We start from the raw sequence: 19,347 nt of genomic DNA on the forward strand, positions 1-19,347 counted from the left end.
CCATGTACCCCATCGGTACCTTCAGGTTAATCAATATATGAAGTGAACTAATAATAAAAGTGTCTCTGAGGAGTTAAAAAGCTCAGTATGGTGGTAGAAGGAGAATGTGTGTGTGGTCCTTGATTTTAAGCCACGATCAAAGATATCATTGTGATCCTCCGTCTTTTGTCTGGGACAGGCCAAAGAGTATCCTCGTCTTTATTCTAGATTACATTTCGGTTTGCCATGAACATATTATTGCAGGCAGGCAGTTCAGAGTAACTTTAAAGCAAGTTTTGCTCCAGTGAGACCATGAACATTTTGTCATTATAAGAGATGAAGATTGATGTCTCCAGTATGCTATGTAACTTCATTCAATCACTTAATTTGTCCCAAAGTGGTAATTCAAGGCACAGCGAGCATTTAGAAAAAAACAAACAAACATATAAACACATATACAACAAGGTAAATTCCATTGTATTTTGTTCTTTGAACCACTTCTGTAACTGAAGCCTTGAACAGATCTGCTGAAACTCGGTAGAATTCTTCTTTTAGCGCGTTCTTGTTTGGTTTTACCACAGTAGGTCATTGTCTTACTACGTTTCCTCGGTTACATTTTCTCCCTCACTGCATCAATGAATCTCCTCTTTAGACTTCCTATTCTCCTCTTCAGCTGGCAGCTCCATTCTCAGAATCCTTGTTTACACGTCTCTATCGCATCCATGACCGAACCAGCTCAGCCGCGTCTCCCTCACGTCCCCACTACATTGTCTCACATGAGCTCTCTAATGGACTCAAAATTCTTTATGTTGGCTATTCTGCCTTATGGTCAGTGCCTCCGTTTCTGAAAATCGCAGCATAGAAGTGATGGGCAAATTCAAAATATTTGCTTTCCGATACCAAGTAAAACCAAAACCAGTATCATCGATAGTGATCTGATAAAGACACCTTGAACAAAAGCTTTTCTCAAAAGTCCATGGATGTTTCAGGTATCAGAATGACCTGGTCACCCTTCTACTAGTGGAAGAATGTTCCCTTTGAATCAATCCAAACATTCACACTTCCTCGCACAAAGGACAATACGTCCCAGCAATTCTTTTACCTAAAACCAATTCCCTTCTGAATTCTGGACAGGGAAGAGGGAGTCGTACCAAATCTGATTATGTGCCTTCTCACAGGTAGGCAGGAACTTATAATATGCACTGATGGCTCTTTCAACAATGTTGATTTTATAGCTGATAGGCTGTTGGAGCCAAGTTGTTTTCATCTGTTTTACTATTCGTTTGAGTCACGGCCACGATGTGGTTTTATGATCTCTCCCTCTTGGATTGTTAAATGTCGTCTGCCATGTAGGTTTCTGTATGTATGCGCACTATTTTATGTTTTGCACTTCTCTGCAAGTTGCAAAATTAACTTGTGACATTTTAATGTGAAGCCTGAATGATTTGTAAATAATTGTAAAAAGAAAAAAAAATATCTTGAGGCATAACCTGCATCTTAATAGAAATATGTATATATTAATATGCTGATTCCTAAATTTGTTCATGGGTTTTTCTTTAAAGATCATTTTCTTTAAAGTTCATATGCATCACCGTTGCCATTGTCTGCACCGGAAAGCGCAGTTGCATGCTACATGTGAAAGGCTGGTGTGGCGGGATGTGTGGTGTATTCGTACAGCTGTACTATGCATTTCATTGACACATAGAAGGTTTTGAACACCTTTAATATTTGACGATTCACAATGGTTTTGTGTATTTTAATAAATACGGTCTCAAGATCAATATTTTAACACTGTTTTATGATACTTTTGGTGTCACAGGTGTCAGCGCTTTAATATCAGTCTGCACGCCACTAAAACTGAGCAGACCTCACTGTCGTAGACGCTCCCAGCATAAACATCATATATTAGTTTTTCACAGCGTCGGGCGGGCCTCAAGCCCTGTCCACACAAGCCAAAACAATCTTTTTTTCTCCCTGTCGTTTTAAAAGAAATTTCGGTCCACACAGCTCAAAACAATGTTTTTTCATATGCCAGGCCTTTAAGGGGCGCTGTATCATATCGCCTTAATAAACTGACTCGCATCAGCAGCTTCGGCAGCTCGATCGGGAGCATTTACTCCGCCATTGTTGTTGTAGTTGGTAACTAAAGTCGCAGAGAGGGTCGCTGGGGTGTAGAGGTCGAGAGGCGGGGCGATGACGTCATCGTTTTCAGTGAATGTCCATCCACACCTCAAAGTCGAGGCAGCCTTTTAAAATTTCCCCACTTTGGAACCCGTTTTCAAAAAAAGACAAACATTTTCGTGCTCCTGAAACGCCGCGCCGTGTGGATGATCGACCAGAAACGATGTGGTTACATGAAGCGGCGTTCTCGTGTGGCCAGGCCGAGCATTCACCGAGCCGGCAGTGCTCAGGACTCCTACAGTATCAGACTTTCAGTATTTCCAGTCACTTTATCTGATTTGATTCCCACTGATACTCTCAGGTTATTAGCTGCTCTTCCTTTTAATTTACGGCACGTAAGCTTTTGGCCTTGGAAACGTTCGCATGGGAGGTGGGGGGGAGCCATTTTCTGAATTAAAAAGCTGTCTTAAATTTGTGGTTACTTACAGAAAGTAGGCTCAATGACCGTGTTCCCACGTAACACACACTTCAGACAGCAGCTGCTCACACTCACAGAAATGAATCACACACACCAGGGTTCGTTTTAATGGGACCAAACCTGGCAAGAGTGAACTCAACCGTTGTCTCGACTGCTTGTACGCCGTCATGTAGAGACATTATCATCCTCACCCTGTTACTTTTCAGATCCCCACACTCAAGTTTGTCATGTGCCGACAAATGTCAAAGCAATTTCTACAAGCTCTTTTAACAATTATACTCTCACTGCTGGTTAAGCAAAATATAAAAACTTATTTAAACAAGTTGTACCAGAAAAATTTTCAACTTCTACAGTAGTCGATTTGAAATTGAACAAATTTAATGTTTGCACTCTTCACAGACAGGACTGACAGATGTATGGGCTACTTTTACTTGAATAAGTTTGTCACAATTCAGGAACTATACGCTGTACTTGTGTTTTTCTCCCCTGGGTGTTGTGATACTGCATTGTTATGGGAACACATTGGCTCTGGTGCAAATATTTGTTGGACTTTTTTGCATTTATGTGGACGAGGAAGAAAATATACACAATTTATAAATGGACAAACAGTCCAGTTCTTTAACTTTGTACCTTTAGACAAGACTCAAACAGAAAGAAATAAAACACCCTGTTACACTGCAGACTTTTTCTGATAAGAGACATCTCACTTTATTTAAAAGAAGCAATCTTTTACTGAGGATCTGAAGGAGGTGGTGCCATGCAGTGGACCCTAAAGAAACCGAACTGTGAGTTTGATTAAAGTAAAATAATGATCTTTACTGCACAGAACATACTTTTAATGTATGCAACTATCATAGTCAAATATTGTAGAGTGTATTTAAAGCTTAAATTTCAGGTAACGAAATATGAGAAATGAAAACGTGAAGTACTCAATTAATAAAATTACAACTTAAGAAACAAATGTGAGTGCCATGGTGTTGCGTTTCAAACCGGCCTGGCAATCCATTAATCTCAGGCCCCGTTTACACAAAAATGAGTAAAACTGTAATGTTGTCATGTTTTGAGAGTCCTGTTACGTGACAACGGTGCTCGGAGCCACTGCAACCGTCAGCTTTTCAAACCGTCTCCCAAGATGGAACTTTTCTGTTTCTCTTGTCCATACGCATGTTGGGTACTTCCAATTATGTTAACTTGTTTAGCGTATTGTTCTCTGCACGCATGTATGTGTGTCATTACAAAAACAACCAAGAGCACCACCTCATGGCCTGGCATGCAAACTACATCGTTTTCAGTGTTACTGCTGTGTAAACGGAGATCTTTTTTCAGAAAGTTGCAGTGTAAACGCTAAACCTTTCTGAAACAAAACATTGTCGTGTAAACGTGGCCTAAGTTAGTTCTATAATTTTGTAATAAGGTCCAAATACACTTCCTTTACTGATATAAATTGGTATGTGCCTTTCAAACATTGCCATGTGTCATACTTCATACTCCCACAGATCTTTTACGTTGGTGTGGTTATATATCAATACATCTAGAGGATAGTGTGATATAGAAGACCAACAACTAACCAAATTTTTTTATAGTTTCTTCGTCCCAAAGCTCAGACAACATTCTAGGTATTTTTCCGTCCACACACGCATTCTCAGTTTTTCCACAAAGAGATCCACAATTGCTGTCGTCTTCCAAGTTCTGTTGTTCCTTTTGGTAGTCGCACATGAGCTACACTGCACAACACTGCCCCCACAGGTCATCAGCGGTATTACCCCCCCTGAGTGCCAAATTCCACACATACTGAACACAGAAGACGGACAGAAGGATTCATCCCGCCATATGTAGCGTCAAACATGCTTGAGCCTTGAGTGTGATTGTGTTAAATGAGCATGGTTAGCAGACTAATCTACCTCCACAGTTTGTGTCTGGCGCAGTGGACACGGTACAGTTCAGCCTGGCTTACTCACACCGTCACGACATCCTCATGATGCAACTGTTGTCGGTAGAAACACAGTCACCACCAAGGAGCTGGTGAAATCTCTTAAATGCCGACGCTTCACAGATTTGTTTCAAATATTGGTTCCTCTGGTCAGACTCATTGTAAAAATGCTATTTGTGTTGACCAAAAGGTGGCCAAAACGATACTTAACGCATAGTTGATGATTCCAATAAACTGTTCAACAGTCTCGTCCTGTAGACACACAGGAGCTTGACTTTCTCCACAGAGCTCAGCTCATGCTGGGCTGAAGCAAAAGTAGTGCTATTTTCAGAAGCTGACACCCAGCAGAGGCAGAGCCTTGTAAGATCCGTTATTATAGCAGAATAGGTTGTCACACCAGGTTTAGAGCTCACCTATGTTTTTGACAAGCGCCACACGGTTTAAGAAGCAATCTCATCTCATCCATATCAACCACTTGAAGTCTGCATGCTGCAGTTTAAGATAAATTGGTAAGTGGAGGGGGAAAAAAAAGAAATCAGACGGCACGATACCCACCGAAGCCGACTTCACTGCTAAAGGTTTCTCATTTGAGTGTGTATTGATCCAACGCTTCATGACATTTCATCACACCAGCACAAGCACAACACTAACAAGACAGCAGGGAACTCTGCAGTGGAGGGAAACTCGGAGAGAGTTACTCATCACATAAAGCTCTACGGGCCAGACTCTCTGCTGGAAGTGACGCCGTAAAATAATCGAACTCTGCTCAGATTTCCCCCCTTCATTCATGCACCACTGCCGCTTATCACACAGAGAGCGAAGCCAAGAGCGGAAGCAAAATGCATCACATTTTGACATTTTTCTGCTGCGCTGGACATTTTGAAAATGAGGTTCTGTAAAACACAAATGGAGGCTTTCTGTGCCACACACACACACACACACACACACACACACACACACACACACACACACTGATTGATTATCAAAAAAACCGAGTTATTATAACTAGTCCATCTTCACTTGTTTGAATCAAATTTTAGTCACAACACAGACAGCATATTAGATATCGAAAATACCACCACTTAGTTACTACTTCATTAAAGCTATGAACTCATTTTGAACTTGATGGCAGCAGCAATGTTCTAAAAAAAACTCTGGACATGGCAACAAGGACGTCCATGAATAATTAAACTTTGGCTTAAATGGCTTTTTTTTTTATATATGACTTGTCTTCAGATGTGAGTTCTTCTCTGCGTGATGCAGCTTTGCCTTGCATTTGTGGATTTCATATGTGAACTGTGATTTCTGGAGGTGTCCCTGAGGCCTTGCAGTGGTTTTCTAGTCTGAAATTGGCCCTGATATTGATGCAGTGGTGCGCCACGAAGATGAGCAGCGTCTGACATTTATTTCTCCGAAATGTTTGAAGACCTGACATCTATGTCAAAGTATTTCAAATTATTCACTGCTTTGCTGAAATTGTTGCACAAATGTTAGACTCTGCCTTTCTAAAATGTTCTTTTTATACTCAGTCCTGGTACTGACCGTTTGCCTTTTCCAGTTTTTCGTACGACTATACCAGCGTATATTCGGAGGTCTTTGAGCAGTGTGCTAATATTCTTTATGAGATGTGGCTTCTTGTTATTTACAGATTTTCTTGTAAATAGAAATTGGCTTTGAAGTATTGCATTTTTCCCACCTATTTTCCACATATTGCCCAAAGCGCTTGTCTTGTTTTTGTGGAAAAGACAACAGGCTAAACAAAGGTTTGTCTTTAATCTTTACATTTATCTCAAACCTTTGACAGCACAGTGCATTTGCTTATGAAAAAACTTTTTTTATTTAACTTTATTTGGCCTGAATGAAGGAGATACATCTATATATAAACCAGTTTTTTAAATGAAAGAAGATTTATCACAGACAATAAACTAATAATAAATTTATTTTCAATTTAAATGTATCCAACTATTTATATTCTTTGCTCAGATTTCCTCTGATCCAGTGGGTGTAACCCTCAAACATTTACAGTGAAGCCCAACGGTGGGGAATACACCCATTGTCACCAACATACAAAAGCTCAGAAGCCTTCTAGTTGACGCAGCAGGCCGTTTCCACAATAAGAAAGTTGAAATTTATTTTTGAAAACCTCCAAACAGCCATAGGAAAAACCCCATATTGAGAAGTGCGGTTCTAAATCACGAGAAACCGTAGATGGTCAAGCCTGAATCGGACAAGCAACTTTTTTAACTTCTGGTACGATCTGGAGTCATCTCCTTAATCTGGGTAGAGAAAACCCCAAAAACTGCTTTTTTCCGTGTGTTTCAATGCTCTGGCATAAGGATATGGAGTGTTTGACTGCTCTGTGCTCATCAAAGTTGGATTCGCAAAATAGTAAAGAGCAAAACACTTTAGTATCTGGAGCAAATCTGATAACCTGCGTTTTGCTTTTTTTTGTGTGCGTGTGTGCGTGCGTGCGTGCGTGCGTGCGTGCGTGCGTGCGTGCGTCTTCAAGGCAGGGTGAGGTGTGTTGGAAACCACTGATGAGTGATCAGAGGAGCTCCTCTGTCGATCCCCAGGAGTGTTTCTGTTCTTACAAAAGATTTCTTGCTTTTGTGATGGTGACTGCAAAGTCTTTGGCAAATGATCAGCTGTATCTTAACTTTACCGTGAATTATTCAGTGAGCCCCTTTTTTCCCGGCCGTGTGAAAGCGGGCGCGCTCGATGTGAAAGAGACCTTTCCCATCGGGGTTTAAATGTTTCATAAAAGTGGAGATTAAGAAGACAAGTGAACCCAAACCATGCCAGAAAAAATGACTCTCACCTTTATGAAAGGAAGTGCTTCTCTTCCTCCTACAATTTACTGCTGATGCAGTCGGATTTGTCCTTCAACTTGTCATCCATCTCTATATATACACCAGAGTTGTGCATATGTTTGAATTATTTGAAGTGTGGATCTGTGAACGTGATGGACTGCATAGGGATGAGTGTCTCCGCCAGCACCACCAGCGAGATCTTTCGTTATTAGCTCATCATTTATGAGTTCATCATCTCATGTGCTGCAGCATATTTCCTCCAAGCAATGCACCATCCGCAAGTCCCGCTGTTGTCCAGTTAGAGATTTATTATCCCACGGCAGCGTCAGTACCACTTTACCTGTCTCTGGTCCCTCACTCACCCAGGAAGGAAATGAATTTGTTGGCGAGCGAGCGAGTGAGTGAGAGGGGTCGGGTAATGCACTGAGATAAATTTAGTGAAACGCGCACAGTGAACTTGGCCTCCATGATCAGCATTTAGGATTTCCATTAAAGAAAGAGATTATTATGTGAACAGGTTGGAAGGCTTTCACTCCTTTGCTCCATCGCTCTCTCCTGCACCTTCTTGTTGATACAGCACATTCATATATCTCCAGAGATCTTCTTCTATTGGCCCTCCTCCTGCTCTGTGATTTATACCGAGTCCTGTATACTTGATCTTTATTCAGTGGGCCTCCAGGCAAGGCTGATAACTCCAAGTCTCTCATCAATTTTGTCCAGTGTTCCTGCCCCCCCCTATATTTCCAGCCTTCAACAATCCAACTGTCTGTGTATGTTTAGCTTTGTGCGAGGAATCCACAAGCAGCCCCGCTGGACGTATGTGGTTGAATTACTGAAGAAATAGCTGCAGTTCACCCCTGAAGTCAGAGACCCCCCCCACAGTTCTTGAGTGGACAGGCTCAGAGAGACGTGAATGGCAACCTGAAAATAGTCGATCAATTTCCAGAACGAAAGGAATCAGTCCTAAGACAGCTTTTCGCGTAGTCTGCCACCGGGAAAAACAAGAAAATACCTCTAAAGGAGCGGCAGCATTTCAGTTTCCCTCGACAAATGACTGCTTTCAGGCAAATAAATTCCATTGATTGGATTTAGCAAAGCTCAGATTGGTGGAGTTGTGATATCTGGATCACGTGAAACAGCCATATTGTGTATTTATTTGGGAGGGAAATTAGTTTTTTTTTCAAAAGAGAAGAAATGCACTGTCCCTGGTCTGCCAAACATTTAGTAGGATAAATTAATCATTTAATAAGGTCAGACAAGCTATTTACGCATTTTTGCCTTGGTTTAAAATTGACCTTGATAATACTGTGAAAGCATGAAATATGGAAACTATATAAGGGTTAAAGATATTTCAAAAATATTTTGCCTATATTTCCCATTAGAGAAGAAAAAAACAAGCCAGGCACAAACATACAAACTCCAGCAAAACCCCTGAATCCAAGCCGTCCTCAAACCGGGGACATTGTCGATGTGATGCAAGAGTGCAAACCACTACACCACTGTGCAACCCACATTATGACATAAGTTGTTAGTTAGAAACTATTACATTTGATCAATTATATGGTTGTTTTATATATATATGTCACATGTGCTGTTATAAAATGAATTTGAAAACTTTAATGTTGTAGAGTGATTCCACTCGAATTATCACTGTGACGTAGGTGACACTAGTTTAGATGTTTTGTTTTTGTTTTTTTAACACATTTTGTGTGTGTATTAAGTCTTAGGAACACGATTCAGTGCTTTACGTTGTAAGCTTTTTAAATTTACCTTTATTAACTGCAGTTATTTTTCTCACTAAGATGCTTACACACATTCTGCTCCTGCCAACACGTCCATAAACACAAACACACGTATTTACTCCTGTTTCTCCTCTCTGAAATACCAGGATGAGGATCAAATAATGTTCCTGGCCAGCCAATCAGAGAATTACTGTCGCACAGCTGCTGCTTTGGCTCCTTTACAACACACCGGCACACAGGTGCTGCGTGTATGAATGAACACCGTGTGTTTATTAAGACCCATGAGAGATTTGGAGACACTTTGACTGGTCCTCCTTAAAAGAGCTTTTTGGTTGTTTTAGTGCAGGTAAGCCTCGAGTCTGGGGTGGAGTATGTCGTTGTGGTACTAGAGGTTAGCACAAGAGACATCATCAAAAATGATGTTTATGGGTAGGAATCGTGAACTTAAACTATATGCATAAAGAAATAAAAAAAATGTGCTCAAATCAACATATGGAACTATAACATTGTCCTGACTTGGTACGACCTGCTGGATGTGTGCTACAGCTTACACGTGAATGAATAAACACACAAACACACAGTGCCATCCTCGCTGAAGAACATTCTTCACATTTTTCTTAAGAGAGAAAACGATGCAGCCCATCACATCTGTTGTCTATGGAGAGATTCCTCCTCTGCTCTTTTATTATAGATACTCGGCCTCGTCTGTGACAATGCTACAGTTGGATAATGAAGAAAAATAGAATAAAATAATCATGACTCTTCACCATTTCCACTCAGCACTCCAACACAATTGAACTGAAATCAAACACTGGAGCTTTAACGTCCTCTTGAAGGACAAAACCTTCTCTAAGGTCAACCGCTCTTTAAATAGACTCAGGCTTTTAAACATGAGTTGGACATGAGTTGCCATTTATTCTACCATGAAAGTATTTTCATTGTGAGAGGAAGCTCTTGAATCAGGAGATACACCCCTCATTCTCTAAAATCTAGTGTAACACACAATCACTCCTGTTCTCATTCACCTTTGCGCGACTCTGTGAGATGCTGATTCAATACTATTGCCCTGTGAAATAGCAAAATAAAAATATTAAAAGTTCTTAGTATTCTGAGTCGATTGTATTTGTGACCTCTGCGGTGTTTATGGTGTGTAATTCAAGGGGTTTCTGCCAATGAAAGCAAGTTATGAACACAAAGGTCAATCTCATTTTAACTGCCTGGACCCACAGTGGCAGCTGGACATGGAAATACAATACAAGTGTGAACCACACAACAGCCTGACCCTAATAATTATTTAAGAGCTGGAGCTGGAGTGATGATGCAGTGGTGTGTCCACGCTAATGTGGATCCTTAAAAAAAAAATAAGGGAATGATGAAAGTGATTGCAGATGCAGGGCGCGTAGCAGAGGGTAATGACTTTGGAGCAGATTCTCTTGAGGTCGCACGGAAAAGGGCACCACACGTAGTCCTTTCAAAGCCCCCTCATTCCTTTCTGCTCCCAGCCGAGCCCGTCAATAGTTTGTCTCTGCCGTCGGGGGCTATTGTTCTCCTCTGAGTGCCCCTCTGTCCTTATCACTTGTAGCTGAGGCACAGATTTGCAGCTATTGATCACGAAGCGCGGAGCTTTCATCTTGCTGTTTTCATTGATCCTCCTGGACAAAGCCAGATACCTTTGCACTTCGATTCTTCCCACCACCCAAATGGGAAATTACGCCTCCGCTTCTAAATTAAGCACCGTGTGATCAGATGTTTTGCAAATTAAATTTTTGATAAATTCTAATAAAAGCCCAACCAAAGGTGTATTACAAGTTTAATTAATTTTCATGAACTTTGTTAGTCTTATTTGGTCTTGTGTTGTATTTGACATTTTGGTTGCTGCTAATGTATACACGTTATAAAGACTCTATACACTAAAACCTCTGATGTAGGGACACCCTAATATCCAAGGGCAAGTGTCCCCTGGAAACAAGGTGTTCACTCTTCAGACGGACACGTCATGAGGACAAATTGTAGGACCAGTTGATATTCGTAATAATATTACTTTATAATTCTGTGTGCCTGCCTCCCCTTTGATCTCCTCCATGGGGTGCCTCTCCCATCCACTATGTATGGGACATTTTATCACAGTTTTTTGGGGGATTTATTCGGACACGGTTGGCAGAATCATAAAGAAAAGTTGAGGCAACCTATTCCCATATGTTCCGCACATTATGATGTGCTTTATGTGTCTGTGCTCGCATAAATAAATAAATGATGATAATAAATTAAATGGCACGCAGAAAATATGGCAGATAAATAAATTATTATTATTAAGAATAAGCATACTAACAACATTAAATGGCCGCCCCGGATAGTAATCTTTGCCTCACCTCTTATAGAGGCAGGCACAAGAATTAGTACAGTTTTTAGGTCCTGTACTAATCACTACAGATGGTTAAAAAAAATTAAATAAAAATACAAAGAATTCCCTTGAGTGTTGAGTATTTATTTGTGTAATAGTCTGATTTGTTTTGTTTTACATTTCTGCTCCTTCCAATGTGTCTTTGTGTTCTGGAGCTCGGTATTTCCGCCACTTGGTTTCTAATCATGCTGCTTGTGTGTGTCCAGGGTGTGACGTACTGCGGGGAGAGCTCTGCCAGCACTCTGACCATGGCGAATGTTCCCTGGCACCAGGAAGTGGTCGCCTTCGTCCAGCAGCTGGCTGACATGCTGCCTCAGTATGAGATCGCCTGCGAGCACGAGCATTCAAACTGTTTGCTCATTGCACACACCAAGGTAAGAACACAAATAGACTCTGCACAAAAAGTAAGGACTTTTGTTTTAATAAGTGGAATTTTTCAGCAATTATTCTAGACAAACAAGAGTTTTTCTTTCCCTTTTGAAATGCAACTTGCATTTCTCAAAATCGTCTCCACCAATGCTGAACAACTTTTTTTGCTGTTACCTTTGGTTTTCTGTGTCGACATGCCGTGTTTGACTTATCCGGTTAGGATCTCCAAATTTTAACCATCCTATCCACCAGACAAACACCAGTAAATACCAAGGAAAAGCCTTTTTAGAGAAGGTTATTTGTATACATACACATCCCATAAATGTGCATTCCTTTCAAATGTGGCACAGTTAAAAAGACAGTAATCAGAAGTGTGTCGGACATATTGCCTCTGTTTATTAAATACAAAACACATTGCTGGATAAACAGTTCTCCATATGCTATAACAAAATGGAAAATCTTGGATATATCTTCTTCTTTTTTTTTTTTTGCAACCACCCTTCCGGATTTCCAGCAGCAAATAGAGAGTTGATCAAGGGACAATTATAATATAAGTCTTTAATCTTGTTTAGAAAAGGAAAAACATTTAGCTTTTAACGTTTCAAGGTCTTTATTGTCATTTCCATGCTTCCACACGTAAAGAACATTGTTTACTCAGGACCAGCAGTGTACGTAGGCACCGAGTTTAGAGAAATATATAGGAATGTGGGTTAAATGGTGCAGCAAATAAAGTGAAAACAAATGGGGGAAAAAAAGATTTATTGAGAAAAAACTTTGTCAAATCATAGAATTAAACTACCTAACGCCAGTTTCCCTACACCATTGGTATGTGAATGTGATTAACAATGTAAAGCTCATTGGGACTGCACAAGCAATAGAAAAGTGCTATATGAGTGAAATCCTTTTACCATTTTACTTTTTAAGTGTATGTGACATAATGTATGTGTGTATTCTGTAACTAAATGCTCATGGCATTTCACTAACCTGCACTTGTTAAAAACTGAAATCAGAGGCATCGACGTACAGTGGAGACATTTATAATTTGTCCTAAACTTTATTAGAAATGTGTTAAGGCGGTTACACTATGTTCAATCATGTGAACTAATGTCTAAAAGTCTTCATGGCTCTTTTACAGCACCCGTTATAATCCTGAAATGTGAGCCTGCACCAGTCATCACTCAAGAATTAGATTTAGTTTTAATACCTCGCACATCTTATCATGAGATACCTGGGTTTTATCAGGTAGTCATTTTCAATATGTAACGCAATTACCTAGGAGGTTGGCAGTTATATGTATTTGTTTCATACATGTACGTCGTCGTGGACATCGATTGAAGGTTTGTGCCTTGAGGGTGTGGGACCCTGGTTCGATTCCTAGAATAGCATACGGTGCGACACTCACCAAGTCCACGCTTCTAATGATTTGCTTTGTCAACATGTGTAAAAGTTAGCAGCCGAATCGAGACTGACTCACTTGTTCTGTACATAAACACATGTAAAAATAGATATTAATGACGGAGTGATATAAAGTCCATTAGTCCGTGCAGCTTCCTGGCTCTTCCTGCTTTCTGCTGCAGTTCTAGTTTTCTGGAATATCAGTGAACTCTGCAACAGCAACCGTTTGCAGGCATACACGTGGCATCCTCTTGGAATGATGTGCTATTCACAAGTCCTATTATTAATTCTCTTTCAAAGTAACTTTGCTGAAAACTCGGCGTCTCTCTGCAGGTTCCTGTGATTGAATTCATTTTTTGTTTGTCCTGTTTGATCAGTGATATCATTTAGTCTCCTGTCCGCCCTCTTGTTTGAAGTATGCAGCCATCAGAGTAGTTTTACTCCAACAGAGGCACGCCGCCCAAGACGGTATCAGTCGCTGCTGGCCGCCGCCGAGAGAAGCTGTCCGTCAATAATTGATGAATGATGATTAAATGTTTTCTTGGCTCTCTCAAGACGGTCGGCACACAAACACACAGATATAAACTGCTGGCTGTACTCAGTGGATTAGCTGGGTTTATTCTGAAGTGCACAAACGTCTAATCCTGCTTTGTTTTTATTTACTCGCAGCTTGTTTTCTCGGGATTGCTTACAGAGTTATTCACCTGCCTGGTAAAGATGCATCTGAGGACTATTTATGAGAAAAGGAACACCGGAATAAAAGGCACAACGAGTCAATATTGCGTTGTTTTTCCAACTAGATACCAAAAGGGATTTGGCTGCCCAAACAGACATATACATGAATGGATGATGTCATTAAAAAGAACAGTGCGCGCACATTAAAACATACTCTTTCTACATTGTAGTCTGCTTTAGTGCGGAGAAACCAGCATGCCAACCCATAAAGTGTAAACATGCAGAACTATTATTACATTTCTGGTGATCACGCGCACAAACAAACAAACACATTCCCCACTTAGAAGCAAGAAAAGCTTTTAAAAAAAAACTCTGTTGTTCATTCACTTCCTCTCCACTTCTCACACACCAGCGTGAACACGATCAATATTTCACTGGACTGATTTCCACCTGCCTCTCTTCCCTCCGTTCTTCTATTCCAGGGCTTTTTTTTTCTCCTTTTTTTTTCTTTGTCATGCTACGTTTCTCTCAGGAACACAACAGTGCAACACTTTCATTCATTTGCACCTCTTCACCTACAAATGTCAGTGTCTTCTGCACGCACACACACACACGCACGCACGCACACGCACACACACACTTTTCCTCTTCCTGCTCCAAGTCACGCAGACACACTGTCGGTGCTCAATGGTCTGAGTGCTTGTTTAATACGAGCACAGGCTGAGCCACCATGAGAAAAATGAACAGCATTTTGCACTCAGTGTATTTTTGAGGCTATTTAAGCATCTCTGGAGAGTTTGATTCCATGGAAGGAGGAAAAACAGGGAAGAACTTCAATTTGAAACACACATGTAGTACAATCCCTCCTTTTTATTTTATTTTTTTTACATGTTTATTGATTTTTAATAATACAATACAATCAACAGTCTGGTTACATCAACCTGTACCAGAGGACATGAGCAAAACAACACATGAGACGCACATTCATACATCCATCCACACACACACACACACACACACTTAGTGAAGTTTGCACGCGAAAATATATAAACAATTTTAAATAGACCGTTGTACAGTACAACATAATGGTTTGGATACAGAAATATTAATGAGGAAGAACAAGAAACATCAACAAAAACAACAACAAAAAAAATCAAATAAAAAAAAAAAAACTAATTTGTTATGATGGTCATGTAAGGTTCCCATAACCTCTCAAAGTCTCTTTGTTTTCCTTTTGCAATATAAGTTAGTCTTTCTAGTCCAATGCATTCTGAAACTTCTTTGATCCATTGTTGAAGGAGCCTCCATCCTCTTCCAGTTTAACGCTATAGCTCTCCTGGCGTGTAGCAGCCCAAAATCCAGTAGTTTCTTTTGCTTCCTTGTTCTTGAAAAGTTTTCTGGGTATATGCCCAATATACAAAGTTTGGCAGAAAGGGGAATCTTCACTTCAAAAATTTCTGATAAGCATTTAAGCACATCCTTCCAAAATTGTAATATACTGTATCTTTACACTCCCACATACAATGTTTTAGTGTCCCTTTGTGATCACGACATTTGGTGCATGTGTCTGGATTATTGCTGGATATGTGATGAAGTATTTCAGGTGTTATATATGTCCTTGTCAGCCACTTGTATTGAAGTAACTTTAGTCGTGTATTAATTGTTTCTTTTTGAGCTCGCAAACAAGCTTCATTCCAATCTGCTTCATCTATATGTTCATGTATGTCATTTCTCCAAGCATTTAATTTATCTATCGCAGAATCCGGTGAATTCGACCTGAATAGATTATAATATTTTGACATCAAACCTTTTTGTTCCCGCTTTTTGAGAGAGATTTCTTCTACTAGTGATAAACTAGGAATGTGTATCATGTCTTCATACTTTGATGAAAGAAAACTTTTTAGTTGTTGGTATTTGAAGAAATGCTTTGTAGGGATTTGGAATTTATGGCACAGTTCACTAAATGTAAGTAATATCCCATCTTTATTTAAATCTTTGACTGTTTGGACACCCCTTTCTTTCCATAGTTTAAATCCTCCATCCTGTTTTCCAGGTGTGAAGTGTTCATTATTACACAGGGGAGTGAATTGGGATAGAGATAAAGGATTACCAATTTGTTTATGTGCACTGTGCCACACGATGATAGTGTTTTTTAGAAAGGGGTTCTTAGTCTGTTTTTTTAAGAGTTTTTAAATTGGCTGAGTAGATATAACTATTAAGGAGCAAATTTGGACTAGATTGTTGTTCAATAGTCACCCAAGTAGGGGGTGGGTTTGTGCAAAAGTAGTGTGACGCTGATGTCAATTGGGCAGCCATGTAATACCATCTAAGGTTTGGGAGTTGGAGGCCCCTTCTTTCATAGGGCAAGTATAGTAATTTAAAACGAAGCCTTGCTTTCCTATTGTTCCATACAAAATGACTGAATGTTTTATTGAGTTTATTAAAGAAGGATTGTGTTAAGGGCATGGGAAGTGTCTGGAAGTGGTACAAGAATTTGGGTAAGATTGACATCTTCAGGATATTTATTCGTCCTATCATGGAGATGGGTAAGTTTGTCCAACGATTTAAAGTTTCTGTAACTTGATCCACTAGGGGGTCGTAATTAGTAGCAACTATTTTGTTCAAATCTGGAGTGATTTTGATGCCCAAGTAGTTGAATCCGTCTGTGGCAATTGTAAAGTTTGTTTGTATGGTTGGATTGTTTTCTGTCCTCTTCATTAAGAAACATAAGTATTGATTTACTGTTGTTAATTTTATATCCAGAGAACATTCCAAATTTTTCAATAAGGTTCACCAGGTTGGGAATGGTATTTTTTAAGTCTGTCAGAAAAAATATTATATCATCAGCAAATAACGATATAAGATCATTTATCCCCCCAACGCATACCCCTGACAGTCCTGCCTGAGTTCTCACTGCAATGGCTAAAGGTTCCATAGCAAGAGTGAATAGAATTGGGGACAGCAGGCATCCTTGTCATGTGGAACATTGTAAATTGAAAGGTTCTGAGATGTTGTTGTTAGTTAAAACTTGGGCAGTAAGGTTTGTATATAGCAATTCAATCCATTTGATAAATTCCTCTCCTAGTCCGTATCTTGGAAGCAGTTTCAGAAGATAGGCCCACTCAATTCTGTCAAATGCTTGGCATGCGTCTACAGCCAGCATTGCTGTATCCTTTGCATTTTTTTTTTCATACAGTATATTTAGAACACGTCTAATATTATGATAACCTTGTCTTTTTTGAACGAAACCTTGTTGATCATCTATTATTAGTTTTGGTACGAGTCTTTCTAAGCGTTTTGCCAGGATTGTACAAAATATTTTCATATCACATCCCATAAGACTGATCCCCCGATATGATGAGAACTCGGTTTGAGGTTTATTAGGTTTTAATATTAGAGTGATTGTAGCTAATCTTAAGGATTCTGGGAGACTTCTGGTTTCATATGATTCTTTAAACATGTTAAGCAGTGGTTGGGCTAACTTGTTTTTAAGCACCTTGTAAAATTCAATAGGTAGCCCATCAGGGCCTGGGGCTTTGCCGCTATTTATATTTCCTATAGCTTCCAATATATCCTTTATTGTTAGTGGGTTATCCAGAGCTTCTTTATCCTCATGTACAATCCCTCCTTGTTTTTGTCCTTTCTGCCAGGTTCTACTGGACGCTCATGCACTGGACTCTGAGACTGAACTTATAAGTGAACCTAAAATTAAAATTAATATGTGTACAAACACGCAAAGCGTTTATCTACACACTGCCCTAGGAACTGAGTTAGTCAGTTATCCCAGATATATTCTAACCATGTTTATCATGTAGCATTGCTAATATATGATGAAGACTCTTTAGCATGGAGCACAGCTCGGACCTGATTGGACCAACGTATCACCCTGGGCCGTCTGCTCCTGGAGTTCAAACCAAACCAACATGGCGGCTCGGTCACAAACCTCCTCTTTTATTGCTAAAAATCAGTTCGGCGAAAAGTATTTCCTAAAAGATTTGGCGTTAGAAAAATGGTGTGCAGTTGTAGAATCTATCCTCGCTTTGCAAATGAGCTGCAAGCAGTTCGCACCCAGAATGCAGCGCAGTGCCTTTCACATAGACAATGAATGGGAAGCGGGAAATCCCGCCGACACGTGATTTTGACCGGATTATATCGGCATTGGTAATCGGCAATATTTTTATTTTAATATTATCGGCACATATCCAATGTCGTGCATCCCTATGAGGAATACTACTACTTTCAATGAGACGAGGGGCTGCACAGTGGAGTAGTGGTTTGTACCTTGGTTTGATTCCTCGAGTAAATCGCCCATAAAAGCCACAAAGATTATACAGGAAGTGTTTAGAACAGTGTTGCAAATAAGAAAAAGAAAAAAAAGTCTGAGCTGCATGAAGTAATTGTGGAAAGACCCGTCGTAAACATGATGCTCCTCTAGTCATCATGGGAAGAAGACACACTTGGACCAGAGTGGTTAAGGTGGAGAGTATTTATATAACAGTTCTCCACCAAATCCTTACCAACACGTGTTAAAACACCTTCAATTCTCGTCGACTCCTGAAGTCACATCTAACTATTTCATGGGATTTATTCCGTTGTGGGGGATTTGGCTGTGCTTTGAAAGAAGAAAATAAAGCCTCGCATTCAGTTCAGTCGACCTCGTTTCAAGGAGACCAAAATAATTCTTTGTCAGAAATAGTTATAATTTACAGGCTGCGTGTGTTTTTGTCTTCAGTGTGGTGACAGAAACCGTTAATAATTAAGAGTTGCTCCATTTATTAATCATCGCTGTGAATATGAATGACGGGACACAATGCAAACTGCTTGGAACAGTTAATTTAAATGTGTACATGGAGCGGAAACTCTTCAAATAAGAAATAAGCTAAACTCACCACACAGTCTCAAGTTTGCTCTTTTTTAGAGCAAACGTGTGGAATCAGGACCTCATATAACCTTCAATGTAGAAGCACATTTCCTCTTAATAAAACAAAGAAGAGGTTTATTATAAGAAGGTTGTTGATATTTATATGCAGTCATGTAACTATGTAAACATTACAATCATGAATGAATCACAATGAGGCTAAATTAGACTGTAATTTTATTCAACTCAACAATGAAGTCTACAGCAGAGGTGGCCTCATTCCTGCCTGTTATCAATATCGTCATCCTTCAACAGGCCTGAATAAAACAATTCTTTTTTGGACCCAAAAAAATGGGTTTGATAAAGGTTCTTGTATAGAAAGATACTTTAGTAAAACATACATTAACAAAAGTACCAATTTAATTTATTTAAGTGACAGTAATGTGTTGAGAATGTGTTGTTGAATGCAACGACACTGAACATGATTATTGTTATTGTAATACATGAACAATCATTTTTGTAATGCATACAGTGCATGCAATAATACCACAACACAGAACTAAATTATACTCCCAATATATGCAGGTGA

General features: G+C 39.7%; 1 protein-coding gene across 1 annotated transcript in view; it reads left to right on the forward strand.

Annotated features, from left to right (window-relative positions):
• Positions 1 to 19,347, forward strand: part of tyw1 (tRNA-yW synthesizing protein 1 homolog) — an 88,799-nt gene that overhangs the window by 63,719 nt on the left and 5,733 nt on the right. Inside the window, exon 15 of the mRNA XM_080459386.1 lies at positions 11,668 to 11,835. Coding sequence (XP_080315512.1) covers positions 11,668 to 11,835 — 168 coding nt within the window. The remainder of the gene's footprint in view (positions 1 to 11,667; positions 11,836 to 19,347) is intronic.

The sequence above is a fragment of the Lipophrys pholis genome (genome assembly GCF_963383615.2).
Source record: "Lipophrys pholis genome assembly, chromosome: 3".
NCBI classification, from domain to species: domain Eukaryota; kingdom Metazoa; phylum Chordata; class Actinopteri; order Blenniiformes; family Blenniidae; genus Lipophrys; species Lipophrys pholis.